Source organism: Hypoxylon fragiforme (genome assembly GCF_022984875.1).
Source record: "Hypoxylon fragiforme strain CBS 206.31 chromosome Unknown GGS25scaffold_9, whole genome shotgun sequence".
NCBI lineage: Eukaryota > Fungi > Ascomycota > Sordariomycetes > Xylariales > Hypoxylaceae > Hypoxylon > Hypoxylon fragiforme.
Window position 1 is genome coordinate 2,426,778 of NW_026054764.1, and position 26,715 is coordinate 2,453,492.

At 47.2% G+C, this 26,715-nt stretch overlaps 6 protein-coding genes across 6 annotated transcripts; 5 read left to right on the forward strand and 1 right to left on the reverse strand.

Annotated features, from left to right (window-relative positions):
* Window positions 1-1,728: 1,728 nt before the first annotated feature.
* On the forward strand, window positions 1,729-3,276 carry GGS25DRAFT_525773 (uncharacterized protein; the record flags this gene model as incomplete). Its single annotated transcript, XM_049264859.1, has 1 exon — window positions 1,729-3,276. The coding sequence occupies one exon, from the start codon at window positions 1,729-1,731 to the stop codon at window positions 3,274-3,276; it is 1,548 nt and encodes a 515-aa protein (XP_049113385.1).
* A 3,273-nt stretch (window positions 3,277-6,549) lies between these two features.
* On the forward strand, window positions 6,550-8,660 carry GGS25DRAFT_463138 (mannan endo-1,6-alpha-mannosidase). Its single transcript, XM_049258949.1, has 4 exons — window positions 6,550-6,845; window positions 6,928-7,413; window positions 7,494-7,732; window positions 7,808-8,660. The coding sequence occupies exons 1-4, from the start codon at window positions 6,758-6,760 to the stop codon at window positions 8,360-8,362; spliced, it is 1,368 nt and encodes a 455-aa protein (XP_049113386.1). The 5' UTR covers window positions 6,550-6,757; the 3' UTR covers window positions 8,363-8,660.
* Window positions 8,661-13,745: 5,085 nt separating this feature from the next.
* Window positions 13,746-17,450, forward strand: GGS25DRAFT_508440 (calcium/proton exchanger). Its single transcript, XM_049262476.1, has 6 exons — window positions 13,746-14,699; window positions 14,868-14,883; window positions 14,939-15,046; window positions 15,100-15,171; window positions 15,227-15,304; window positions 15,356-17,450. The coding sequence occupies exons 1-6, from the start codon at window positions 14,083-14,085 to the stop codon at window positions 16,772-16,774; spliced, it is 2,310 nt and encodes a 769-aa protein (XP_049113387.1). The 5' UTR covers window positions 13,746-14,082; the 3' UTR covers window positions 16,775-17,450.
* A 166-nt stretch (window positions 17,451-17,616) lies between these two features.
* GGS25DRAFT_508443 (uncharacterized protein) lies at window positions 17,617-19,953 on the forward strand. The gene is made up of 3 exons (XM_049262477.1): window positions 17,617-17,893; window positions 17,998-19,702; window positions 19,759-19,953. Exon 2 carries the CDS (start codon window positions 18,233-18,235, stop codon window positions 19,379-19,381), a length of 1,149 nt encoding a protein of 382 aa, XP_049113388.1. The 5' UTR covers window positions 17,617-17,893; window positions 17,998-18,232; the 3' UTR covers window positions 19,382-19,702; window positions 19,759-19,953.
* Window positions 19,954-21,002: 1,049 nt separating this feature from the next.
* GGS25DRAFT_463400 (uncharacterized protein) lies at window positions 21,003-22,897 on the reverse strand. The gene is made up of 2 exons (XM_049258952.1): window positions 21,603-22,897; window positions 21,003-21,452 (listed from the first exon to the last, which is right to left on the reverse strand). The coding sequence occupies exons 1-2, from the start codon at window positions 22,624-22,626 to the stop codon at window positions 21,253-21,255; spliced, it is 1,224 nt and encodes a 407-aa protein (XP_049113389.1). The 5' UTR covers window positions 22,627-22,897; the 3' UTR covers window positions 21,003-21,252.
* Window positions 22,898-23,617: 720 nt separating this feature from the next.
* GGS25DRAFT_508450 (GPI-anchored wall transfer protein 1) lies at window positions 23,618-25,477 on the forward strand. The gene is made up of 2 exons (XM_049262478.1): window positions 23,618-23,961; window positions 24,037-25,477. The coding sequence occupies exons 1-2, from the start codon at window positions 23,854-23,856 to the stop codon at window positions 25,423-25,425; spliced, it is 1,497 nt and encodes a 498-aa protein (XP_049113390.1). The 5' UTR covers window positions 23,618-23,853; the 3' UTR covers window positions 25,426-25,477.
* Window positions 25,478-26,715: the final 1,238 nt, after the last annotated feature.

Here is a 26,715-nt window from a genome sequence, read left to right on the forward strand (position 1 = left end):
ATAAGACCCAAACAGTTTAAACAGTTAAGATCCCTGTCCCGGGCTGACCGGGTGTTGGTTACCCCCCGAACATCTTCCCCCTCTTTAGAAGGTGCTTCTTTAGAAGGTGTAAGGATTGTGGTGTAACTAGGAATGTACTCTGTAGTTAAACTAATGGGTTTGGCCACTTTGGTGGTGTGAGCCTGCTGAAAATTGCTGAAAACAACGTTGAACGAAAATGGAATGAATGAGGCTGAGAACAGATTTTGTTTTAGATAGGGACTAACAATTAATAGGTTCAATGTTACAATTACAATGCTACACTAACTACCTAGTACAATAGTTAAGTACCTAATGCTAGTGTACTAAAGTAGTAAGTACTACCTATTACTACCTAGGTAGCAGTAGGTAGCCCTGGAGGTAATGCTAATGTTAATGTTATTTCCCCCCCCCTTCCCCGACTTATCCGTATCCGACTTATCGCTTTGCTTCCCTTTCATGTTAATTGATGTCCCCTTCCTTTCCCTCCCACCCTAATAGGTAGTTACCTAGGTCCTAGGGTACTTACTGTACAAGTATGTACCTAAGCAAAGCCTCGCGCCTCTTAAGTTAATCATTTTTGGTTTTAGCTAATTAACTAAGCACTTGAGGTAACTTCTTTTTCTCCGCCTCTTTCTGATTCGTACCACTGCGTAATCTTCTCATCATCTTCCTCCTTTTCGCCATCGTCATTATTATTACTAGAAAGAGACATCATAACATCAATCAAGAACAATAGAACCAGATATCGATATCAAATTGATCCTCAAGATATACCCAGATACACAGATACATCCAAGACCAGACAACATTGAAGAACCAAAGATAGATGTCTTCAAGTTATATAACATCTTCTTATTTATTTTTATCTATCTAGACCATATCATCTACATTAATCTACAGTACCTACATATTGATCTACTATACATATTATAGTAGATAATCATTATCATCAATTACTACCTAACTTACATACATCCCATTTACACCATTTACACCATTTACATACTAGTCAGTCTCACCGCTTAGCGAAATATCGCTCTACCCGGTTCCCTCGGACGACTAGAAATCGAATCTTGTTCTAGTGTTATATTGCGCGCGTCTTGTCTTCCCCGTTATGTATTGAAACCATCGGTACCCCCTAGACCAAAGACCAAGGTCCAAGGAAACGAGGCCCACCAATCTTAATCCATTCGTCTCCCGAGCTAGTATCGGTCTTCATCACATGGTATTAGCTTTCCCATATTCATCGCCGGTTATAACGGGACGGCCAGTCCTGCTTCTTGATATCACTTTGATCGCAACCTTTTGGTCTTAGTCATCGTCGTTTCCCTGTTGATTCATTCGATCCATTCGATTCATTCAATTCAATTCAATTCATCGCGCACCAAAGCACCTAATCTAATCATTACGTGCCGATCCTGTCTGTCCAATGTCTTTCACCCGGTGATCCCGCTTTTTTTGGCCGTTTGCGAGAGAGCCCTCATTGCCCTGTCCGCCGAACAGTAAATCGGTCCCCATCGAAGCCGATCAACCGAGCCTATCCGTACCTTCTTAACCATCTATCCACATTCCTCTATGGTTCCGCGATAGTTGTAGGGTGTATGTGCGTGTATATGTAACGATAAACATACGTTTATACGTTTATCCATATATATACACACTTACTACACGCATACAAACATCGTTATCGTAGTGGTTGGAAACACCATGTCCAGAGTTCAAGATCTACCGGGGTTCGGGTCGAATAGTTCTGTTCACAGGATAGGCAAAAGAAGAGCTAAAACGGCAGTAAAGCCAATTCTAAGGAAGCTTGCAACACAGTCGGAGAAGAGTTCTTTAGATTTGGATAGGGCGTGGGAAGATCAAGATGAGCCTTACAGAAGTCACGATGGATACGGGAGTGGGCTGGGATTGTACGAACCTGTGCAGTCGCAAGTACAATCACAGATACTACAGATACAGGCCAAATTACAGTCGCCTAAGGATGCAACAAGCTTAACTTTCAACGAGGCAGTTGGTACCCGTCGGTACAACCACGCCAGATCGATAAGCGGCGCAAGTCATGTTTCCGTCGCAACATCTAGCAGTTCCGGACCTCGTCACCAGGCCGGCGGTCAATTTGTGCATCCATTCCAACAAACACCTCGCACATCAACCCCGCCATTGTCATATGCCAATTCACTGACGTCCTTCTTCGACATCACCGAGGACGACGACAATGAACAAAGTCAGGACAGCGGCACTGGCACTGGCACTGGCACTGGCACTGGCACTAATACCGCAACCGTTGGCAAACGCTCCGGCTCCACTCGCAGCCATAGAAGCAGCACTCATACTCATCCTATAAACCCGCATTCACACTCACAACCAAGTCTGGGGCCTCGACGCCCATCTATGACAAGCAGCCAACGTACACCATCGCTTACCGAAGTAAATAATGGGCAACCTTCTCCCACCCTTTCTCATCGCACACCTTCCCTTAGAATAAATACGCGAGCTACGCCTACGCAGTCCTCGCGCCTGGTCAACGTTTCTAGCCGATCGGATCTGCAGCTCGATCGTATGGTAGAATCCCCCATCTCGTCCAATGCCGCTTCGAACCACATCGCTTCGCCCACCAGCTCCACAGCCCCGATGTCTCCATTGCGATCTTCATTCGATGCATCCGCTTTCCCTCGCTTGCGTGCTAAATCTGATCTCGACACTGCAACGCGTGCCGAGCATCTCCGAGAAGCCCGCCGAAAATTCGAGCTAAGAGAAAAGGCCAAGGAAGAGAAATATGCACGCGAGGAGATCAAGCGTCGGGAACGTGCTGATAATAAGCGTGCCCTCGAGCTAGAAAGACACGCAGCTCTATTACATAAAGAGCAAATGGCAGCAAGGGCTCGCCAAGAAGCCGCTGAGCTTGAGGAAGCCATGTCTCGTGGAAAGTACAACAGAAAGTATAGCATGAACAGCAGCGGTCGCCCAAGTCTAGCTATATCTAGGACCAGTATGTCTAGGCCGAGCACGTCGCGGAAGAATATACCGAGCCCTCTGGGTGAGACTGAGACTGAGAAGTTTGCTAGCAGCAACTACGACAGCTTGGATGCGAGAAGCCCGCCATCTTTTGGTAACGAGGCTGGGAGTGCGCAAGATGTCGTTTTTCAGTCCCCCAGACGGAAACACACGGCTAAGAAGAAGACGCAAAGTACTTGGACGATGTTCATTCTGTGGTTGCGAACAAAACTACTTCGGGCGAGCAAAAATCGATGAGATTTACTTGACCCCTCTTTGCACCAAATATAGGTGATTTATCATTCTTGTGGGGAAGACCAGTTATACTTATGGGAACATATGATATTCAACACCCGAAATCGGCGATATCAAGGGGGCAAAAACCACCCCGACCCCCTTGAATTCTATAATTGTCGAAAACAACCCAATCGCCAACCGAGGCGTATAGCATACACGATATCCATTGCATTCATGACTTTCACTTTTAGCATCATTGAATTTGGGCGTTTTCGGATTAGGAGTTTTATAAGTCGGCTGCATCATCTGGGAAAGATCATGCGCATACACACCACAGCTCACCAAAGCAGGAAGGATGGATTGAGGATTAAGGCAGGAGGAAGAAGACAAGTCAATGTAGTGGTTTGGTGATTAGGCTATAAGCCATATCACCCAGTGGCTCTTTTTGCAACCGATTAAAGCCATGGTTACCCTTCGTTTTCCTGTCTACTTCCGGATGACCTTAGAGACAGACAAGGACAACCTGGGTGTCAAATGCCCAATAGGGACTTGATACCCGGTGTCGAGTTTTCATTCTCATCCATCATGAACGCTTTGTCAGTGGTCAACCCTTTTCAAGTTGATTGGAGGGATTTGTACTACGAGTTTGTAGTTGGTCTTTTGCTATGCCCATGCCATGATGTAGCCATTCGGTTTAACTTTCAAGGAATGGTGTTTGTTCTTTATTTTTTCTCTGGTGGCTTTAGGAAGGAAGAGAGAGGGCCCTTGATTGAATTGCATAGACCACAAATCAGGTTAACTACGGTGGGCATCCGCGGACAAAGGATGGGAATGGGATAAAGGATCAGGTACTAGGATTAGGGATAAGGGATATAGGCCTGGGCTTAGGTTAGCAATCCCCCAAAAAACAAAACCTGCCTACAAACAGAGTATCAGAGTTAGAGAGATAGTCGAGTGAAAAAACGAATTGCAAATTCAACATGCTTTACCACGTTGGGTTGTTGCTGTGGAGGGGGTGATGTGATGTGATGTGATGTGCTACTCGTGCTCGTGTGCTACTATTTGTGTGCTACTACTTGTGTGTTTACCTAGTGTCTTGTGTCTTGCCATCTGAGCTAAAGGGAGGGAGGTAGGTATAAGCCACTGGGCAGTGCTGAGGTTTATTGAGTTTTAGTTCCTTTTCCAAGAACGACGGCGAATGTACAAGGACTCGAATACACGACACAACTAGTTAGTAGTTATCCTTTAGATTATAAGTTGCATTCTTTACGCGGAACAAGATCGAGTACAACTTATGCTATGAATGCCTACATACATACATACATGTAGTAGCAATATCGATGTAATATGAGGTCTAATTTGATCTATCGTCTATGAAGAACTTATCTTCAATACGGGAGTAATAAAACACATCATCTAACAACTTAAACACTACACTACTTTATCCCATCAATAAACCTGAAAGGCCACTCATGCTCACATCGTTATCCCTTTTTGCTCCCTCGTCAGGACTACATAAGGACATATGTATGTATGTAAGTAGGTAGGTCCGTGAACCATATTATGCATATTCTCAGTAGTATTAAATCACTTCCATACATAAATATGTACTCGACAGAACCGCATCTACATACGTAGGCGCGTCATTTCTCTCTCTATGATAGTTGATTGCTTACATTATCAATCTCAAAGATTCTAGAATGAATTTCTAGAAGGATTCCACGAACTGACGTAACGATGTAATGTCGGTAGTTATATTACTATTTGGTTCCAGACATCATGTCATCTTGAATGTCATCAATTTGTTACATACATCCATCCATATTACCATTGTACGTACCATATTACGGCAACATCGAAGCCTGCCTGTCTAGGGTACAATAATGAATGTCATTAACCTAGGTTAGGTAGTAGGTACCTACTTTAACCTGGCGCGTGCCTGCGGCCCTAGTCCCCTCTGGGTGGCGGTTCAGGCGCCAAGATCTTCAGGAGTGCGCGTCGTGTGATTGGGCAATTCGCGCTCTCTCGCAATTAACTAATGGGATGGGATGTATTGTATTACATAGATTCTGCATTGCCGACATCAGAATCCTATCCATATGGGAAGCGTGAATGGGTTTGGGAGGGTTTGGGATTAAAGATCTGACTAACCTACATTTTGTTAAATCGATGCTTAATAACTACAAGCAATCGCCTATTTAGTATTAACTAATCATTGGATTTGGATAAGTAGTTAGTTACATGTAGGCATTTTATACTGGCACGATTCGGATGACTCGGCCGTTAAGATTTGATGGGAACGACAGAGGATAGTCAAGATATGATATACGAGAAAACTGCCTACCTAGATCCGTGATTCCCGATCGCTCTTGGTGGTTCTGGGCGCTGTGACTTTAGTGGCTTTGGGGTGGTCTTGGGGTTTGGATTGTAATGGGTGTCGGTACTTTAACAACGCACCGCATTGCAATTGACCTTCAACATGTAACCTGGGCACGGCACAAACACTAGGCTGGTTTCAATAGTGATTTGAGTTTAAATGTTAGGTATTTGGGTTGTATTGTACAATAACTACATACCTTTCTATGTTTATATCGTTCCTGCCTATTCGTACATACATACATGTAGTATTAATGCCTATTAGTTATGTATGGCATGATTCGATCTATCGTGATAACTATGTAACTACTAAGCAACAACGAACATGCTCTGCTCTTTCCAGCATAATAGTTACTACCCAGGTAGGTACTACGTCGTATGTATTCTACGGTTCGCTTGCCACTAAAATAGAATTCTTTCATTCTGATTCGTATAATACTCAATTTGATCCACTTAAGAGTACCAAGAGTATCCTCTTTGTCTCCATATTTACCGGCAAGATAATCTCCACGATAGTCTGGACTTATCCTATTTGGTGCTCAGCCAAGAACACTCGGCAACCCTTCGTTCATGTCACCTCCTGATTTTCAAACCTTGCTTTCCACCTTTCCCAGCTTTTTTCACTCCAAGTTCAGTTCAGTCCAGTCAGCCAGTTGGTCAGTTAGTCAGTCAAGTCCAGTTGATTGATGCGCTTGATGGTTGGTTGTAAGCTAACCTACCTAACCTTTTTCACCTATCCTATCCTGTCTTATCCTGTCTTGTCCATTGTCCCTTTTTTGCCATTCCGTCGTTGACGTCGAGTTCCCACTCTCCTTCAAGTCCAAACTCTCTCGTCTTTCGCATTAAAATCATAATATTGCATCTCTATCAGATGAGACACTCGTTACTAGACTAATTATCCCCCATCTTATCTCCCATTCTAGTTTCTATCCGATTTATCGATTTCGATTTTTTATTTTTTATTCAATTTATATATTATTATTTTTTTTGCTGTGTTGTGTTGTCCTGTGTTGTGTCTTTTCCTGGTGATCAGCCCATATCCGTTCCGTTCGCTCGCTCGCTCGCTTCGCTGCCTCGTTCGTTCGTTTCCCAATCACCCTCCCCGGACCGATACGGTTCTTGAGCCATGGTGAGGATATCTACGTCGCTGCTGGCGGCATTTGGTCTAGCGTTCAATACCGCATATGCTATTGAAGCAGACCTCGATGATCCAGGTGTGTACCTACCGTCGCCATGCGATGCTGGCGCTACATACCTTGCGCACGTGAATAGGGATCATTAATAGTCCGTTTTTAGCATCCATCAAGAAGGCCGCTGCCGCTGTTGTCGAAGATCTTCTCAGTTTTTATCATGGCGATGAGCCGGGCCAGGTCCCCGGTATCTTGCCTGGTCCTCCCCCGGATGGCGATTACTATTGGTGGCAAGGAGGTGCCATGTTCGGCACGTTATTAGATTATCGACATGCTACTGGCGACACTTCCTATGACGATATCATAACCACAGCCATATTGCATCAAGCCGGCCCCAACGAAGACTTTATGCCCCCTAACTGGACCGCATCCATGGGTAACGACGATCAGGCTTTCTGGGGATTCTCAGCCATGTTAGCTACGGAGATTGGATATACGGATCCGGCAGATGACCAACCTCAATGGCTATCATTAGCGCAAGCCGTGTTCCACGAACAAACGCACGATGATCGAAGAGTCCCAAGTGGACGTTGCGAATGGGGTCTCAGATGGCAGGTCTTTCCGTCTAACAACGGATACAACTACATCAACAGTATGTCAGACAATATTATAACCTTAAATACTAACTACCCACGTGGGTATGCACGGTCTTAGACGCTAACAAGAGAGCAGCTGTTGCGAACGCCTGCTACTTCAATATCGGAGCCCGACTGGCCCGCTATACGAAGAACCAAACTTACGCCGATCTCGCGGCGAAAACTTTTGATCTAGTCCAAGGCCTAGGTTACATCTCGGATGACTGGGATGTCTACGACGGAGCACATTTGCCTGATTGCTCCGATATCAACAAAGCCCAGTTCTCATATAACTCTGCCATGTTGTTGCAAGGCGCAGCATTCATGTATAATTACGTAAGCTTCCCCCTTTCCTATCTGAATATTTATATAAGCTGGATCTAGCTGCTGACATGACCCCCCTTGAAACAGACTGAAGGTGACACGGTTTGGAAGACGCGTGTCGATGGCCTCATCGACCGCATGCTGGAGATTTTCTTCCCGAACGGTGTTGCATTCGAACCCTCTTGCGAAACTGGTGGATGTAACACCGATATGGAGTCGTTCAAGGGATATCTACATCGATGGATGGGCACTACGATGCAGCTGGCACCCTACACGCAAGCAAAGGTTCTACCTATTCTCAAGACATCGGCACAGGCGGCCCTCAAGCAATGCACGGGCGGTACCAACGGCCGCTTCTGTGGTTTCCACTGGACGTCGGGTGTCTTCGATGGCGAGGTGGGCGCCGGTCAGCAAATGAATGTGCTGGGCGCGCTCATCAGCCTCTTGGCCCCGGCTAGTGCGGCCCCCTTAACCACCGAAACTGGCGGCACGTCGAAGGGCGATGCGAACGCCGGCTCCGACGAACCCCTCGTAGCTCCGATTACTCCCATCACCACCGGTGATAAGGCCGGCGCGGGTATCCTAACGGCTGTGATTATTGCCGGAGGCTTGTCCGCATTCGCGTGGATGAGTCTTGATTGAAAGGATTCTTAGGATGTGTGTATATTGTTGTGTGTATCTTTTCAGGACAATGATTTTTTGTCGTATCAAGGAAATGAAAATACCCGGATTTTTTGTTGCAGTTGTTGTTGGTTCTTGCGGTTATAACAGTTGTGGTTGTTGCGCTTGTGGTGGTTCTTGTTTGTACTTTATACGAAGTCGAAAGTAAAAGTCCAACCCAAGATGAAGAAGTAAAGTTGAGTTGAGTAGAAGAGAAGAGAGTAGAGTAAAGAAAGTAAGGTAGAGTTGAGTAAAGTAAAGTAAAGTTGGAGAGTAAGGTATAGTCTAGTTAGGAGTTAAATCGAGTCAAAGTCAAGTCAAATCAAATCAAATCATTTCAGATCATATCAGATCAAATCGGACCAAGTCAAATCAAGTTGAGTTGAGTTAGGTCGTGTCATGTCGAGATACGTAGGTGATGTTGGCGGGATGTTTGTATGTTATATCTTCCTAAGTTCCTATATCCAGTGTCCACCCGGGGGCTAAGTACCTACCTAGGTACGTACATAAGGGGCAGATAGGTACATAAGGCTAGGTATGTACATAGGGGGTACATACGTAGTAATAATCCACGTACATGAACATGAGCAACAAGAAGAAAAGAAAAAAAAAAAAGAACGACATGTGTGTGTGTGTATACCTACCTACCTACCTACCTAGGTGTAACCTCCGTGGTCTTCAGGGGGGGAAAGAGAGATGGGGTGTTGGGGTGTTGGAGGTCTCTGCCTACCTAGGTAGGTATGTAGGTATGTATCTATCTAGACAGGCACCTATGTATGTATGTATGTATGTATGTATGTATGTATGTATGTATGTATGTATGTATGTATGTATGTATAATGATGTTGTTATTATTTCTTCTATTGCGTCTTGTGGGTTCTACATATGTACCGAGTGATGTGAAGGTAGGTACCTATGCCCCCCGGTGACCTACATAGTATCAGAGAACATAAGCTACCGCTATGTACGTGAAATGGTTGGTCTCTTGCTAGCCTGGGGTACTTGGCTCTGGGTTGGCTTATGTCAATCAATCAGCATATCTGATACCTGCCTTAGCCTTGGATACGGGGGAAGATTGGTACTAGGTAGGTATGGATGTAAGAAGCTGTGAGGTCATAAGGGGGCGGCTTTTTTTTTTAGGAGGAGAGGGAGGAAAGGAGGGGTGATTCGTCTAGGTGATGTATAGAAAAGATATAGGGGATGTGTGGGATATATGTAAGAATGTACTTGCTAGGTAGGTAGGCGTGAGGGAATGTTGGTAAGTAAGTAAGTAGTGTGTATGCGGTTCTGGCTACCTGCCTACTAGGTAGGTATACATACATATGTGAAGCAGGAAGGCTTGCTGTTGCCGTACTCCCTGGTTGGTTTGCGGAAGTGTGGCTGGTGGGATGTTGTATGCTACCTACTAGGTATGGTTTTAAGCAAGGGGGTATGGTACTGTATGTAGGTTGGTAGATCTGCCGTAGTGCTGTGATGGGCATTTGCTTGTGGGCTTAGATACCTACCTAGGTAGGTACGCAGGCAAGTTGGTTGGTTGGATGGAGGTACGTTGGGGTTGATGAGGAAGTATTGGAACTAGAACTAGGTATCGGATGATGCTGGGTAGAGCGAAGACGGCACTCTACTTATCTAGGTTAGGTAGGTAGATATCTGTTCATCAAGCTGTTATAGTTGTAGACTCGGATACGACCAGGTACCTAGGTGGAGCCTTTCTAGAGACCATCAGATAGGAGGTAACCCGTCTATGGAGGCGTAGAGTGTTTGTACGTAGGTAAGTAAATCATCCAAATACCGTGAGAATCATTCTAAACCGGATGTAATATATCTATGTATGCCAATGATTTTATTCGGGAGAAGGCATTTCTTTTGAGAAGAAATCATTGGGATGCGTGGATATATTCCATCGAGTCTGGCATGATTCCAACGGATGGGGGGTTCCTGCTATGGTAGGTATGTGATCCTTCCTTCTTAGTCCTTGATATTGTGTTGACCTCATCGTGTTATCAGGTGTGGTGCTCTCTAGCATCTCGCTAAGAACTGTGTGTGTGTGTGTGTGTGTGTGTGTTGTAATCCAAGAAGAGGGGGAGGAAAGGGGGAGGAGGATGGTGAATGAGAGGTTCGGTTGTCGGTCAGGAATTATACGTTGAAAGTATACTACCTACCTATATATATGTCAGGCAGCTGATCTATCGGGTGTATGCCTCGCGGGAGGGAGTATTGGGCGATACCCTTGGTCTACATGTGTAGGTATCAAGCTACTAGGTACGCTTCACCTTTTCCTGGCTAAGGTCGCGTGACCACTTGCTGACTAGGCGAGGCCTAGGTCTGCCATACCCAGACTTGAAGATATGTGAAGATTGGTGTCCCTGAACCACTCTTGGATACGGCACTCCTTGTAATGGGCTAGGGGTAGTTTTCATTTTGCCAAAGCCTCCCCCCTCTTTCCGCATGGGAGTCCTTCCGGTGTTGAACTTGAGCGTTTTCTCGTAACCATACTTGGGTTAACAATTGGCCATGAATAGGTATATACCATGTCATAGAAATAATATTTTATGGCAGAGTGAATGGAAGAATAAGGGGATTCCGGCGGATTCGACTGGGAGCCCGATATCCTGTAAACGTATGAGACATGGAGAGTCATGAGTGAAGGATTTGATATATTGAATGTGCGTACCTACATAACAAGCAGCGTAGGCATGAAAATTGCTCCTCCGTCTCCAAGGCGGTTTCTATGATACCTACATGGTACCTAGCTTTTTCAAGCAAACCACATACCTACGTAGGCTCCCTTGCCCCCCCTTTCCTTGTCTCCGCGGATTATAGACTTGAGTAACATTCTACACTTTAATTTAACTTATTCTACGTACTCAGAGATGTTATATTGGATAATTTTGGCCTAACTGGTAGGACAAAGACCATGCATGCATTACGCAATTGGGTCCTGGAATGGCCGCAGCCAGATCCGAGCCGATACGTCCGTATCTAGAATAGAAGAGAGCGGAGATCCGAGCGGCGATGACCTTATTTATGTACCTGCACGTCCTCGCCTAGCTATCTAAGGTATGGATCGAGTGCATTGATTGGGCTGCGACCCAGGGCTGTGGTGGTTGATCTTGTAATATGAGATCTTGCAGCCTTATTGTGGCGACTGCACATGTAATCTTCAGGGGTATTTTGGGTCTGTCATACTGATCTATATGTATGTCTTGGGCTAGCATCACTGATCTTTTTTCTTTTTTGGCTCTTCACAGCCCTGGAGTGTTTTACTTTTCGAAGTAGAGAAATCTCCAGAAACCGGTATATGTCGTGCTTGGATATGAAAGAAAAAGGAAAAAATAAAACAAAAGTAACTGAGGTGGGACAACTGACACCGGATAATTGATTAAACCAATACAATTCTACAACAGCTACAATTATCCGTTCGTGTACGTCATTCAGCACAGTTGGTGTGGTTCATCCACGTATAACTAAAAACTTCGTAGTACTTATGATATAGCACATAAATTAAAGGTCTTGGCAGATAATTCATAATCCTTGTCATCCTTGTTATCCTCGCAATTCTAGCGTAACAATGATATTATGTATCAATATTGTCACCAATATGGCAATATCTATGGATAAACGTGACTTGTACCGTGGCCCATGCATAGCTAGGTACGTAACAAAATATTATACAGTACTAGTAATAACTACTACTACATGTAGTAGTACTACAACTTCAATGTTCAAATTGAAATTGAGATTGCAAGCTTCTATTACTGTTGGGGAATGCTCAATGCTCATACCAAAGTGAAATTAAAACATCTATTAGGTTAGGTATTTATAAACTTTATCAACTTATCAGTCTTCTCCTTTCATCACCCAAGTCAACATTATAATAGTTATCATCATTGTCATTATCATTTGTTTGTTCCTTTGTTAGACTGCAAGTGACGAGGTACCTAATACCGCGTCACCGCGTCACCGCAAGTGAGCAAGTGCAGGTGATTGCATTCCTTCCCATTCCCATTCCTGTTCCGAACAAGTCCAAATCCGAATCTCACGCATAGACGAATTACATACATTGACATTCCCGCCTTTCTCTTCCGCACTGCATGCTATTATTACCTGTGTATTTACTACTACACACACAGGACATTCAATGATTCGAAGCTGCAAAGCAACAAACGAAAGCTAATGGGTAAACTACACTAGGTAGCTAATAGTTTAGTTCATCAGCCCTACACGAGTAACAGCTTGTCGGTTACGTTGTAGTTGTGGTACAGTGCGGATACCAAGCCTCCATTTTATTCTGTGCTGCTTTCTAGAAGTGAGGCGGTGTTCGGCACCTGAGCCGCACCGTTGACCGCACCGTTGATCCTGCGACAAACGGTTCCGAGGTTATCTCTACTTAATAGGTGCTTGATATCACCGGGTTAGCATGTGTTACACGCGGCTTGCTGACTACTACCTAGGAAGAAAAGAAGGGGAAGAGCACCGGGAGTTTTCTTTTTTTTGCTTATGTTTTTTTGTTGAGGTTACGGAATCGTACGAGCCATCACTCACATACACTATTCCAGAGGGAGTATTTGTCTTAGTAGACGGTGCTCTCTCAACAGGACTTGGTAATTGTGGTAAATAGAATGAGTGAGTTTTCCCATTTCTTATATCTATGTAACTACTTGTAAATGCCTTTCTTTTCAAGTATGTACTTCGTATGTGCATATTCACACCTACAACCTAACTATGGTGGACGTGTAAACATTAACAGGGCATTTGTCTCCACACACCCCAACAACATGCTCCCGAAGCTACATCAATTCCCGGCAAGCTTAATCTCAAGTGGAGATCTTACACAGTTGTCTGCCGGCTTCAAGTCTCTTTCAATGTCGATAAGATATCGTAGAGTGGCTGAGAATACATATGTACTCCCAATCACATCAACATTCACTCCTTGCAGCTTTTGAAGTCATTGTTGCCATAGGAGTGAAGCTGAGTACCGTACCTACCTAACGTACTAACTAGGCAAGTATCATCCAGTCTTAACCAACAATCACAAAGAAACTGGGAGGGGAAGTCTTCTTGATTACAGCGTGGCTTGCAATATAGACAAACGCGCCACGTATGTATACAGTTATACATCAACCTAAGTACCAGCCTACTATATGTGCTATGTAACATACATATACTAAGTAGCCACTAAGACTGTGACTAAGTAGGTCAGGACCGTCAACTTGTAAGGTCCCTAGCCTCAGAGTGGATCGACGCTGTATCGCCATCCCGAAAAGCAGGGCGAAAACCCACACAGTTTTACTTACACGTTGCCTATCAACTATCAATCAGGGGACCAGTGACCTTTTGCCAAGCCAGTTTACCCAAAGCCCATCACTGCTCCCATCACCTTATTACCCATCGACTCTAGTACATATTCATGACTGGCTTCATGCTTCTTCTTACTTACCCTACCTAGGAACCAATCCCAAAGTACCACCTGGGCTACCCCTGATATCTATCCTAGATTACGTCTTGATCTCTCCCCAATCAGATTTGATCCCACGCCACCACCTTGTGCCTAATTTCCAAGTGCTTCTTTGCCTATTTAGTCCAAGCCTATCTCCCTCTTTGCCTGGGCGTCTTTCAAATAAACATTCCCCCCTCTTCCCGTTCTCTCTACAGAACAACCCACGACCTTGGCGTCGAACTTGCCAAAGCCGCATACATCGATGAAGGAAAGCTCAACTGATAAGCCCTCTTATATAGATCGCATACGCTCTTGGGCACCAGGTCAAGCGTATGGAGGTTCTACACGACCCACTGCGTCCAACAGCAACCCCATCCTTCCCATAGACAACCGTTCCGGATCACTGCGACATTCGGAAAAGAGTCATAATGCTAGCACCAGCGACCCCCACGGCCATCAGGGCCTCTCTAACGGTTCCGGAACCCGTCAAGATGTTCCGAACGTTGGACAACAGGATAGCGAAGTTGCCGATAAGTCAGCTACGCCGACATCTGAAGTGGAGGGGCCGGGGACTGTCGTAGACGAGGAGGCTGGTGACAAGAAAAAACCTAATGTCGTCGTCGAAACGTACCTTGAATTCAAAAAGGTCCTCTTTCATAGTTGGATCAACTTATTCTTGATCTGCGTACCAGTCGGGATTGCCATTGCAAATATCCCCAACAGGAATGCTGGCGCTACTTTCGGTGTTAACGCCGTCGCCATCATCCCCCTCGCCGCCATTCTCAGCCATGCTACCGAGTCCGTAGCTCGTAAGATGGGTGATACCGTCGGTGCACTGCTTAATGTAACGTTTGGAAACGCTGTTGAATTGATTATCTTGTAAGCTTGGGATTCCTGGTATGAATATTACGCCTGCTAACCAATCGCTAGCATGTAAGTGCTATACCATTAGCCTCGGAAACTCAAGGGCATTGTTTTGGTACACCATGCGCCGTGTGTCGCGTTTGGTTATGGATTGTTTACTGACTCGACTTTTCACACCTATAGCATCGCTTTGGTCAAGGTCAGTGCTCACCGATCATCCTCATCACTTGAACGTCAATACTGATTCAATGTAGGGAGAAATCCGTATTGTCCAAGCCTCCTTGCTAGGATCTATCCTCGCCAACTTACTACTCATCCTGGGTATGGCCTTTTTTCTCGGTGGACTCCGATTCCGCGAACAAGTAGGCAGAATCTCTTTTCACAACTAAGAATATGTTTACTAACCAGATTCTAGATATACAACAGTACCGTAACGCAAATGAGTGCCTGTCTGCTTAGTCTGAGCGTTATTAGTCTTGTGCTACCGGTTAGTTAATTTGCGTCGAGTATGAGATAGGAGAGCCTTTACTAAACGAAAACAGACGGCATTTCACGCATCGTTTCGAGACAGAGCAGAAGCTGATGCCGAGTCCCTAAAGATCAGCCATGGTGTCAGCATTGTATGTTATACTTGACCGTGTTTGTCGTTTTATGCTAATATGATTGTCAAGATTCTGCTGTTAGTATATGTCATTTATCTTCTATTTCAACTGAAGTCCCACGCATACATGTACGAATCTACTCCCCAGCACATCATTGATGAGGAGGCGACACCCGGACCAGCTGCCGCGTGGCTTGAGTCATCAGATTCAGATTCAAGTTCTTCGTCAGACTCGGACTCGGACACCTCGAGTCAATCACGTGAGACTATGTCGAAGCGCGTTCGGCGAGCCATTCGCGGGCATCGTCGTAGAAAATCTAGTGTGGCTTCTGTCAACAGCGAGAACGGCGTGGAAACCCGCTCTCCTTCGCTTGGAACTAATAACGCTAGCCCTGGTCATGAAGGTTCCAAATCTGGGGATTCTGCGAATGGACAAGGCTTCTTCCCTCGAATGGGTTCGAAGGGCAGCGAGGAAGCTATTGATGATGAGGACGATTCTAGGGCCCACCGAAGACGCAGTAAGCGTTCTAAGCGCAAGTACCGTAAGCGGCAGAGAAAGGCAGCGAAAGCTGCCATCGCTGAAGAGGCCGCCTCGCCGGAGAACATTGCTGGCGTTGGGCCTGGTGTGGCACAAAGTCCCGCCACGAATGTCGGGGAGACCCGTCGCGTGGACTTCGCAGACACCGTTGTCGAGACTGATGGCACCCTCGAGGTGATCCCTACCGGCTCTAGACGAGCTTTCAATATTATGTCCCTCGGTCCTGTAGCTAAGAGTTTAGCCCCGCCTGTCTTCACTCAACCGTCCGACCCTGGAGCTACACCTGCAGTTGCAACCGGTCCCGTTCCTCGTGTTAGATATGGAATTCGCCGAACCAATTCCCTTCCGGAAAGACTCAACCAATATCAATATCGACCCCCCGGAGCCATGATGCCTTCGCAAGTACCCATTTCCATCCTCACCGGCGGTACCGGCGAGAGGGGAGAAGATCACGAAGGTGATCTCTCGCGTGGCGCAGCCATCATCATGTTGCTGATTTCCACGGCACTCGTGGCACTCTGTGCTGAGTTCATGGTTGACGCTATTGATGACGTGGTGGCAAACAGCGCGCTCAAGGAAACATTCATCGGTCTAATCATCCTTCCCATCGTCGGCAATGCGGCAGAGCACGTAACGGCGGTGGCGGTGGCTATGAAGAACAAGATGGATTTAGCAATCGGTGTAGCCATCGGCTCCTCTATCCAAATCGCCCTATTCTTGACGCCGCTTGTGGTTATCATTGGTTGGATCATCGGACAACCGATGACACTATACTTTACGCTATTCGAAACGGTGTGCCTCTTCGTGTCAACTTTCATCATCAACTTCTTGATCCTCGACGGCAGAAGTAACTACCTCGAGGGTGCCCTGCTCTGCGCTACTTACGTTATCATCGCAGTAGTTGCGTTTTTCTATCCCGAGGGTGATGCTGCCGGAGCTTTGGGCGCTTAAGCTTAGCAAGATATACCTACCTCACTTGAGGATCTTTGCCATGAGAAACCTGTGGGGATGACCGGTTTTCGTACTTATCTAATGCACGTGAAAAGAAAAATAATGTTACGAACATTGCGGGGAGCGATTCGACACGAACACGAACTTATTGTCATAAGGGGGAGGAGAGGGAGAGAGGTAACATGAGGTTTGATGTTTTACATTCTAAGGGAAGGCCGCCGATATTTACTTCGAGCCAGGCCCCCTTAGCGATTTATTATTACTTTTATTATTCATTTTATTTATTCACCATTACCTGGACTTCTTAGAGAAAAAAAAAAGGAAAAGGTTCATTTCAGATACACGCAGGAAGAGCTTATGCCAGCCAACTTGGCCGGCTCTGGACAATGAAAATACAAATAAGCCCTAGGTAGTTAACTTCGTTAGCCAGTCAGAGCAGACTCGGATTACGTCGAGCTGTCGAGTGGAATGGAATGAATGGGAAGGATATACACTCCTTTGATATGATGTTGTGTTGTTTTTACTTGTGTTGTTGGGTGATGTGATGTTGATTGTGAGCTTTGTGTGATGTGTGATGTGTGTGACTTGATGTGACTGACTACGTACGACTTGGCTTGTATTGCATATGATATATGTACCTACATGTACATGTATTTGGAATCGGGATGTTTATAACGGTGTGCTGAAGAATCTACCTAGGATACCCTAGGTACGTATAATAATAATTAAAGTGAGTACTGCTAGTAGTACTGGGCGTAGCACAACTGACGTATGAAAGTCCCGAAACTACGTCACGAAATTGACTTGGTACACAGTTAGTTAATTGACTGCGGTTGTTGTGGTGGGGTCAAGGGGCACGCGGGCCTTTATTTGAGTTTCTTAGCTTTCGCCTAACCTTAGATCGATTTATTGCGGCTGAGCAAGGTGGCCTAACCTAAGACGTGAAACTAACAACGTACACCTACCTTCCCAACATACTTGAGTACACTCACTTCTTGTCATTGCGTTTGATTGTGTCTTATTACTACTACATACCATCTAACGAAGGAAGGAAAGAAGGAAAGACTTATACTTACTTTAAGTTGTTAGTTACATATGTAGCAAGCAACAATAACAATACTGCTGTAGGTTAGTCACATGTATTGTACCTTTTACATACATAAATCAATTACCAGGTATATATTTCTTGGTATCCTTTCTTGGTTACCGTATAACATAATAACATCCATAAGCAAATTATCCTGAGATCCTGACCAGTGATTACTTCTACCCTCAGCCACCATCAGCCAGCCGAGTAGTCGATCCGTTGGATATAATAACGTGCTACCGGTATATAAACAGCCGAGAGTCTACGCAACCCAAGTTTCACTCACTATATTTTGAGTTGAAGAACTGACTCGCTTACGTCTTTACCTACCCCAGGTATCAAGACTATATCAAGACTATATCAAGAGAGCCATGTGCTTCGGAAGCAAGGACACCGGAAGTGGCCCAGCTCCCAAACCTGCTCAAGCTCAACCACCGTCCTACAGCAGCGCGCCAAACCCAAAGGCAAGCATGCCGCAAAGCTACGCGCCGCCCCCTGGCCCACCGCCTTCTCACAGCCAAAACCAAAACCAAACCTCTCAGTCTCCATACGACTACGCACCCCCAGCTGGCCCACCCCCTTCTTCTTCCAAGAACAACCCCTTCTTCAACTCCCCATCATCCAATGCCCCGGAATACGCCCCACCAACTGGACCCCCGCCCTCCCACGGAGCGGCCCAGAAACAGCACGACTGGGAATCCGCCGTCCCAGACACATCCCTCCTCCCCCCTCCCCCCAACTTCTTCAGCGGCTTCGACCGCTCGCCCGCGAACAACGCCACCGAGGAAGAGGCCGAGGCCGGCGAGCGCTGGTGCGCGAGTTACCCGCTGTACCCGCCCATGCCGTTCAGCGCCGAGGCTGCGGATGCCGCGCGCGTCGGCAACGTCGCCTTGTACGCGCCTCCCCATTTCAAGGGCACGCTGACGCAGAAGGGGATGGGGGTCTGGAGCGTCGTGAGCGGTAGTCGCAATGGAGGCGCGCCGGACACGTGTCTGGCGACGTATCCGCCACTGTACCACGCCGCGGCGCACAGCCCCGCCGCGACGGGCGCCAAGGGGGGCAAGACGGTGTACTACGAAGTGCGCATCCTGGCCGACGGCAACGAGAAGGAAGTCCCCCTCGCGCTAGGCTTCACGGCGCCGCCGTACCCCGCGTTCCGGCTGCCCGGGTGGCACCGCGGCAGCCTGGGCGTGCACGGCGACGACGGGCACAAGTACATCAACGACCGGTGGGGCGGGAAGGAGTTCACGGCGCCGTTTCGGCGGGGCGAGACGGTCGGGCTGGGGATGCGGTTTCACTACTCCCGCGGCAGGCAGGCCGTCGAAATCTTCCTCACCCGCAACGGCGCAGAGGCGGGCCGCTGGGATCTCCACGAGGAGACGGACCAGGAGCAGGATCTGCCGGTCACGGGGCTGGAGGGCCACCACGACTTGTGCGCGGCGGTGGGGTGCTTTGAGCGGGTCGCGTTTGAGGTTGTCTTTAGGCCTGATGCGTGGGTTTGGAGGGGGTATGAGGGTTGAGCGTGATAATCGAAGAGAAAAGGGGGAGCGAGGCGTTGCGTCCGTGTTTCTTGCTCTGGGCTTCTTTGTACGATACGAGACGTTTTGATGGTTTCTTATGCTTATGAGCCCTGGGGGGGCATTTTTCGTATTCTTAATTTTTGTTTTTGTGGTGGTGTCGACTTCTTCGTAGAATGGAGTGATGGAGACTTGGTACCTACGTAGGTAGGTAGATGATATTTATACCTACGTTTGACTTTGGCTGGCTTGAACGTATTATCGTGATAGGTATCGATGTCTTGTTTGCTTGTTTGCTTGTTTGCTTGTCGGTTGTGCTGCTGTCTATGTTGGTGGTGTAAGTGACGACGATGAAGGAAGATAGGTACGTACGTACGTACCTAGAGCAAGCAGGCGGGTTGCCAGGCCCGTTCGGCGCAACCAAAGTACGGATAAACCTTACCACCGCCACCCACAGTGCCAGTTGCCGCTATCACTGACACTCCCGGCGCCCCAAGGCCACCAACCTATCCTATCAGGCACCCAACCCAAAGCACGGACTCCCTCCCCTACAGTGCCTACTGTATTGTACCTCCCCTACCTACCTACCTAGGTACCTAGTTAAGTATATAACCCCCAAAAACCCTCTCCCCAGCATCCAGTCCCCATGGGGGGGCAACTTTGGTCTAGTGGTTTGACTGCCTCGCCTTTGTATGTAGGTACTGAGGGGGGGGTGGGTTCGACTCCCACCCCATCCATTGCTGTGCTGCGCTACTTTCTTCGGAATTTTCTCTCGGGGGGGTTTTCGAGGAGAGCTGTCGGCCAACTGGGGCAGCCATCATTCGCTGTACTCAGGTCATGTATGACTTTATATCTACGCTTACGTGCTGCCCTGTTGGCTCGTGGGGAAACTTCTGGGGGAAATTTTTTTTTTTGGCTTTCATTTTTCATTTTTTTTCCATTTTGGTTTCTCGTCACTATCGTCTTCTTCTTCGTCTTCTTTGTCAAGGTGTTTTTGATCTCTCTTCTTCCTCTTCCTCTTCCTTTACTTCATTGTTGTTGTTTTTTTTCTTTTTTTTCTTTTTACCTATCGCCTGGCTCTCCATGCTGCAAGCAAGTCCTTGAAGCTATTCCAGCCTGGCCTTCGCCACCTTATTACCTTACCTTACCTTACCTTACCTACTTACCTTCATTCAATGATAGATCATCTGGGACACTATCCAGATACTTGAGATACCTACAACATCGACTTACACCTATATTACTACCCAGGTTACCCACCTACATAACACAAATCACCAAATTCAACAGCCAAAACACCCATACCATCACCGACCGACCGTATCGCCCTAAGCATTCTCAAGTATGTAACTGGATTAAAATATCTGATATCTGACGAACGGACTAGCAACCAATTACCTAGAACGACCAAATAGTAGGTACCCAGTTCGGTACACACCTCCTCCTAAGCAAGCCTCCCAAGCACATCCTTACACCCCTAACATATACAGCTCGTTGATAATATCATCATACCTTGGGGGTATCGACCTAGAAGAAGAACAAAGACACCTAACCTAGATACCCATTTCCCATCTCGCGTCCCTTTCGTGTGCTCATTCGTGTCCCATAGCCCATAATAACTTGCATGCCTCCATCCTTCGTATACCTAGCCGCCTAAGTAGGTAGGTGCTAGGTAGGTAGCTATCTACCTTGCTACCAACAAATCAACAACAAACAGACGTATTATTATTCATACCCATGGATCCAACCTCATTCTTCTCTTCCCCCACTGCCAATCAAACCCCTACCATTAGTACGATAAACACTCAAGCAACATAACGCAGCACAACGCAGGCGCCATCCTTAATCTCCCCTCCCCCATTTCTTCTTAATTATCACACCTTCCCAGCCAGGTAAACAATATTCTCCCTCACCGCATCCGTCAGCTCGCCCTGTCCAGTGTACACGTACCGCGCAGTCTGGGGCCAGGCCTCGGCGTGCGGCATGGGCAGGTACAGGACGTCGCCCTCGTGGATGTGACCGGAGACGAGGAGGGCTGCGATGACGGGGAGGTGGGCGCGTGCGTATTTGATGTCTGTTTTTGAGTGTTAGGATGGTCGGTTTATGTAGGTATATGTAGGTGTCTCCCTACTTGGGGGGGAGAGGCATAAAACTCTTATGCCTTTGCTAAAGGGGAAAGGGGGGACGTGATGAGCGTGGTATGAAGAGCAGAGCAGAAACTTACGGATCGGCACGGCTTTAGCATCTCGGACAAGGCTCTCGAGATCGAGGCCGTTGGCGCCCGAGCGGAGGAGCGTGCTTGAACGCACACTATTACTCGATCGTCTGATGCTTGGCTGCTGTGTGGAGATTGGGGGGCTCGGGGGCTGTGGTTGCTGTTCGAGGGCGCCACTTCCACGCCGTTGTTGGCTGCGTGTTGGCGGGTCGGGGATCGTAGCGCGCAGCTCGTCCAGGTTGAAGTTGCGCTGGATTAAGAATGACGACCGGTCGATAGACCGGGGCCGGACGATGGCGCGAACTGTCAGGCGATTACTGCTTGGTTGGCCACCTTCTGCACTTGCTCCTTTTCCCGCTGAATCCCGACCTGTGCTGTCTATAGAGGAGGCACGGCTATGGCTATGGCTAGGTCGGCGCAAAGACCTAGCGATAATAAAGGCATCGGCCGTCTTTGCGTTGCCATAATACACGTGCCCCCATTTCCGAAGTTGATCTTGTAGCTCCAACGCTGAGTTTTTTCGCGGGGAATCCGGTAGCGTATGACGGTCTCCAGTGGCATAACTGGGGCGTCTGATCTTTTCCAGGAGAGTGTCATACGTCCTATCTACGGATCTTGTCCTCTCCGCGATGCGTTGGTTCTCCTCGCGTAAAAAGCCTGGCGAAGAAGGTGTGGGGAGGCTACGCTCTACGTTCAGATGTGGTAGTATGCTGATCTTTTCCAGCCGCGCGACTAAGGGCGACGGCGATTGCTCGTCGATAGGTGTCAAAGGCACCGGGTTCACCACATGCTTCGTCCTCTGGTCAAGACTGCTCACCAAAGCTCGGTCTTGCCTCCTCATAGATCCATCGTAGGATGCAGGGTGGATCGGACTAGGACTCGGCAGAGCTCTGGGGGATAGTGACGACGGAGACCACCCGGAGCTACCAGGTGTTCGATATGTAGTGGGTTTGTGTACGGCGCCGAAACCACGATAGTCAGTCCATATAGGCTCGAGGTTAGGGCGCCTCGAGGCGTTCACATCGCTTGTCATTGGATATAATTGAATGGTATAATAACCTTAGTATTAGCAGTAGCTATCGAATGCTGGGAATATCGACATTAGATGACTCTTGAAAGTTGCAAAGTAAGTTGTGTTACTAGAGAAGACGATCGACATTTTGGCTTTTGGCCTTTTGGCCAGGTCCAGGGCCTGATTTAAGAGTATTTTGCTATGAATAGTATCAAAGGTACAAAGCTCCTTTGTTCAACCGTCTTTTATGCGCGGCTTGTGGGGGAATTAGGAAAGGAGATGAGGCGCAGGAACTAGGCCGGGTCAAAGGAGGGACTCGTAAGAATTACCATTACATCAGGCGTACATAACAATAGCGGGCCAGGCGTTGTATTCGTAAAGGGTTGTGGCAAGCGAGAGAGTACATGTATAAGACCTCGCTTGATATAAGTGAGCTTTGAAGCTTTTTGAACAAGCTGCGGACAAACCTTTTCGGCCGAGTAACAAAGAATGTGCGATGACTCTTTTGCGTTTCGATTCAACTTGGCATCGATATCTAGTGGCCGGCTTGAGCACGGAGAGCTTCAAATCACGGGTGTTTCCTCCTCGTCTGGCAGCCCTTCGCAAGAGGACAAAGACATGACCAGATGTTGCCACAATGCAATCAAGTTGGAGAGTTGGTAATCAAGGATTTTGTATCGTGATGAGAGATCACCTGGAATATCTACATGGTAACTCGTGGTGACTATGTCAAAAAGCTGACTCATATCTTTCAAAGGACGGGAAAGTTGAATAAAGAATTGTGTTTTCTCTTTTCATTTAGACGGGACAAGACGGGAAGTTATCATGGGAAGATATCACGAGAGCTGCCTCGGGTACAGGCCAATGCTATCTAAGGTTCAAGGTCATGTGATCCCGTTTTCGTTCCTGGCTATTATTATGTAACATTTGAAGCTTCAAACCTTAAATGATTACCTAATGCATTAGATCTAATATTCGCGATTTGATGATTGAAGCTTACAGAGTTAACTAATTCTGTTTGTATTTCTGTTTGTATTTCTGTTTGTATTTTGTACCTAATTTTTGTATTCTTCAATGTTGACAGCACATCAAATACAATACCAACAGTGGACATCTGTTCACAACCGCCACATCCTCTTTTATATTCGGCGCAATGCTGAATTAAAAATACATTAGCTTTATCCATAGCTATTCTCATATTATACTAATATTAATTCCGACTTCTCCCCATAAATTGCGCCGAGAAAGATGGGATCCAATGCGACAACGAGCTATAAGCAGTTGAAGGAGGACTTCGTGTCCAACCTATCAGGAGGTCCAGTTTCCGAGATCAACTATGTAACTGCAGTAGGACCTGTATGCGATCGACTTAAAATATCCTCATCAATATTTAAGAATATGTTTAGCTAACCATCCCCATTCTTCAACAAGGTCGCCTTTGTCCTTTGGTCCATCCTACAGTCTCGCCAGTCCTTCTTCAAGCCGTACACGCCACTAAGCTTCCTAATCGACTTCCTCTTGAACGTAACTGCTATATTACTCGCCCTTACTCTCTACGCGAACACGCCATTGCTACTCTGCGGCTTGATTCTGGCCCCCGCCATCCTCGTCTATGCGCTGCCCCCGAACCCCGTCGCTTCGAAGAAAAAGCCGAAGCTGCCGCCTAATGCGCAGCAAGCCCGGAAATCCTCCGGCGCACTTGGCGTCCTATCCACCAAACCGTTCTTGACCACGTATCGTGGGTCAATGTTGGTGGTAACATGTCTAGCAATATTAGCCGTCGACTTCCGACTATTTCCCCGGAGATTCGCCAAGGTGGAAACCTGGGGTACTTCGTTGATGGACGTCGGCGTCGGCTCTTTTGTGTTCTCGGCAGGTGTAGTAGCTGCGCGGCCGGTACTCAAAGAGAGGGCCGAGGGTCGGAGCATACCTCTATTCCAGAGACTCCTATATTCGATGCGACATTCGCTCCCTCTTTTAGTCCTTGGCGTCATTCGTCTTTTGAGCGTCAAAGGTCTCGACTATGCGGAACACGTGACCGAGTATGGCGTCCACTGGAACTTTTTCTTTACCCTCGGCTTCCTGCCTCCCTTTGTCGCGCTTTTCCAGGCGGTCCTAAACTTCATCCCGTCTTACGCGGCACTTGCCACTATGCTCGGGGTCGGTTATCAAGTCGTGCTAGAGACTACGAGCTTAAAGGCATTCATCCTCACGGCGCCACGGACAGACATCTTTTCTATGAATAGAGAAGGGATCTGCAGTTTCGTTGGGTACCTCGCCATCTTTCTAGCTGGGCAGGACACGGGTATGTATGTCCTGCCCCGGAGTATTAATCCGCGCAGTGGAACTAGCAACAGCGCCCAGCGGTCCACTCTTCTCCTGACCATGACTGTATGGACGGCTATCTGGACCGCACTGTACTTCTTTAGCACGAACTACACCTACGGGTTAGGGATGGACGTGTCTCGACGACTAGCTAATCTGCCTTATGTCCTATGGATTACGGCATTCAACTCGGCGCAGCTGCTGGCATGCTGCGTGATCGAAAGTGTTTTCTTCCCGTCTTTCTACCAAGCTGCGGATGCCAAATCCGAACAAGAGGCGTATGAGACGGCCACGAGCAGAGTGTTCAGGGCATATAATAGAAATGGGCTGGCCGTCTTCCTGCTAGCGAATTTGCTGACGGGATTGGTCAATATGACGGTACCTACTTTGGATGTAGGACCAAGCGTCACGATGGGCATATTGGTAGGATATGCGGCTGTAGTTACTACGGTGGCGGTTGCGTTGGATGCTTGGAATATATCCATCAAGCTATGATTATGAATAGGGGAAAATTATATGCAAATGATATATGATATATTTTATCAGATGCCAGACCTGACTGTATCGTGATAATATTCCTATCTTACTGATCATCATGAAGCTTTCAAATGCTCTAAAATGTCTAGATTATATCACCCCTCTTTCCAACTCCATCAATCGCCAAAAGGACACTGCCAAGGAACCTAACCTACATAACCTAACCTATACATCATGAGACATCTAACCTAGCTCTCTACTTAGCTTCTATAACAAAAAGCAGGTACAGCCTAAAAAGTATCAAAGAAGCTATCTTACCTAGGTACTCGATAGTCGAACCACATAGCAGGACTCGAAAATCCCCACCCAATGCAAGAAACAAAGGGCAATGAATGATACCTACAAGAAAGAAAACGCCCGTTTGCACGGGGTGAATGCCCATTGTTTTTCGGCTCCCGAGCAAAGGCGGGATTACATAGGTAGCTTTAAAGAGTCCCACACGCTCATCCACCGATCAGCCGACGTACCTACATAATCAACCGAGGTTTTCTAATGCAGGTACGTACGTACCTACCCATGTATATAGCCAGCAACCCAAAACAATTTAAAATAAATAAATAAATAAAAATAAAAATAAATAAAGGGGGAGGGGTATGGCGAAAATGACGTCCCTAGGCCGCCTCGTCCTCTGGTACCTCAGCGTCTTCGAGAAGGCCCGGAAACTGCGCAGCCTCGTGACGGGCGCGGGCGCGGGCGCGGGCACGGATATGGGGAGGCCGCCCGGGGCCGGGGAGCAGGCATCGCTCGATGGTTCGGTAAGGGTGTTTCGGTCTTCTGGTGTTTGTTCGTGAGGGGTGATTATGATTGATTGTGGTGGTGATGGTGATGAGAAGGGGGGGGGGGGGGTTCGCTATACTAGGTAAGAGGTATGTAAGTAGGATCTTGACGAAGTTTGTTTGTTCGCTACAGTAGGGGGGCCGAGGTGAGAGAAGGTGAGGATCAAAGAGCTAACTAACTAACTAACCACCTAAGCACCTACCTAACCGCCAGCTAGTAGTACTTTAGCCTGTAGGTACCTGACCTGACACCCCTTTCACACGGGCCGGGCCGCTAACTAACTCCATTCGACCGGTCCCGAGACAAAAATTCCCACGCCGGTGCCAATGTGTATTACATAGTTCTTCTCGCGTCACTTACGCGCGCACTCCTTGGCAAGTATGTAGTACCTTTTGGTATTGGAATGTAAAGTACTGGAACTGATTGTTTGATGTCTCATACGCACGCGTGGTTTTCTTCACATGGCCTTTC

Bases quoted from the DNA above. Each gene is read 5' to 3' on its own strand.
- GGS25DRAFT_463138 (XM_049258949.1), top strand. From the start codon at position 6,758: ATGGTGAGGATATCTACGTCGCTGCTGGCGGCATTTGGTCTAGCGTTC. The intron at 7,414-7,493 runs GTATGTCAGACA...ACAAGAGAGCAG, and splicing joins CGGATACAACTACATCAACA to CTGTTGCGAACGCCTGCTAC. The intron at 7,733-7,807 runs GTAAGCTTCCCC...CCCTTGAAACAG, and splicing joins CAGCATTCATGTATAATTAC to ACTGAAGGTGACACGGTTTG.
- GGS25DRAFT_508440 (XM_049262476.1), top strand. From the start codon at position 14,083: ATGAAGGAAAGCTCAACTGATAAGCCCTCTTATATAGATCGCATACGC. The intron at 15,047-15,099 runs GTAGGCAGAATC...ACCAGATTCTAG, and splicing joins GACTCCGATTCCGCGAACAA to ATATACAACAGTACCGTAAC. The intron at 15,172-15,226 runs GTTAGTTAATTT...AAACGAAAACAG, and splicing joins TTATTAGTCTTGTGCTACCG to ACGGCATTTCACGCATCGTT.
- GGS25DRAFT_508443 (XM_049262477.1), top strand. From the start codon at position 18,233: ATGTGCTTCGGAAGCAAGGACACCGGAAGTGGCCCAGCTCCCAAACCT.
- GGS25DRAFT_463400 (XM_049258952.1), bottom strand. From the start codon at position 22,626: ATGACAAGCGATGTGAACGCCTCGAGGCGCCCTAACCTCGAGCCTATA. The intron at 21,453-21,602 runs GTAAGTTTCTGC...ACTCAAAAACAG, and splicing joins TGCTAAAGCCGTGCCGATCC to ACATCAAATACGCACGCGCC.
- GGS25DRAFT_508450 (XM_049262478.1), top strand. From the start codon at position 23,854: ATGGGATCCAATGCGACAACGAGCTATAAGCAGTTGAAGGAGGACTTC. The intron at 23,962-24,036 runs GTATGCGATCGA...TTCTTCAACAAG, and splicing joins ATGTAACTGCAGTAGGACCT to GTCGCCTTTGTCCTTTGGTC.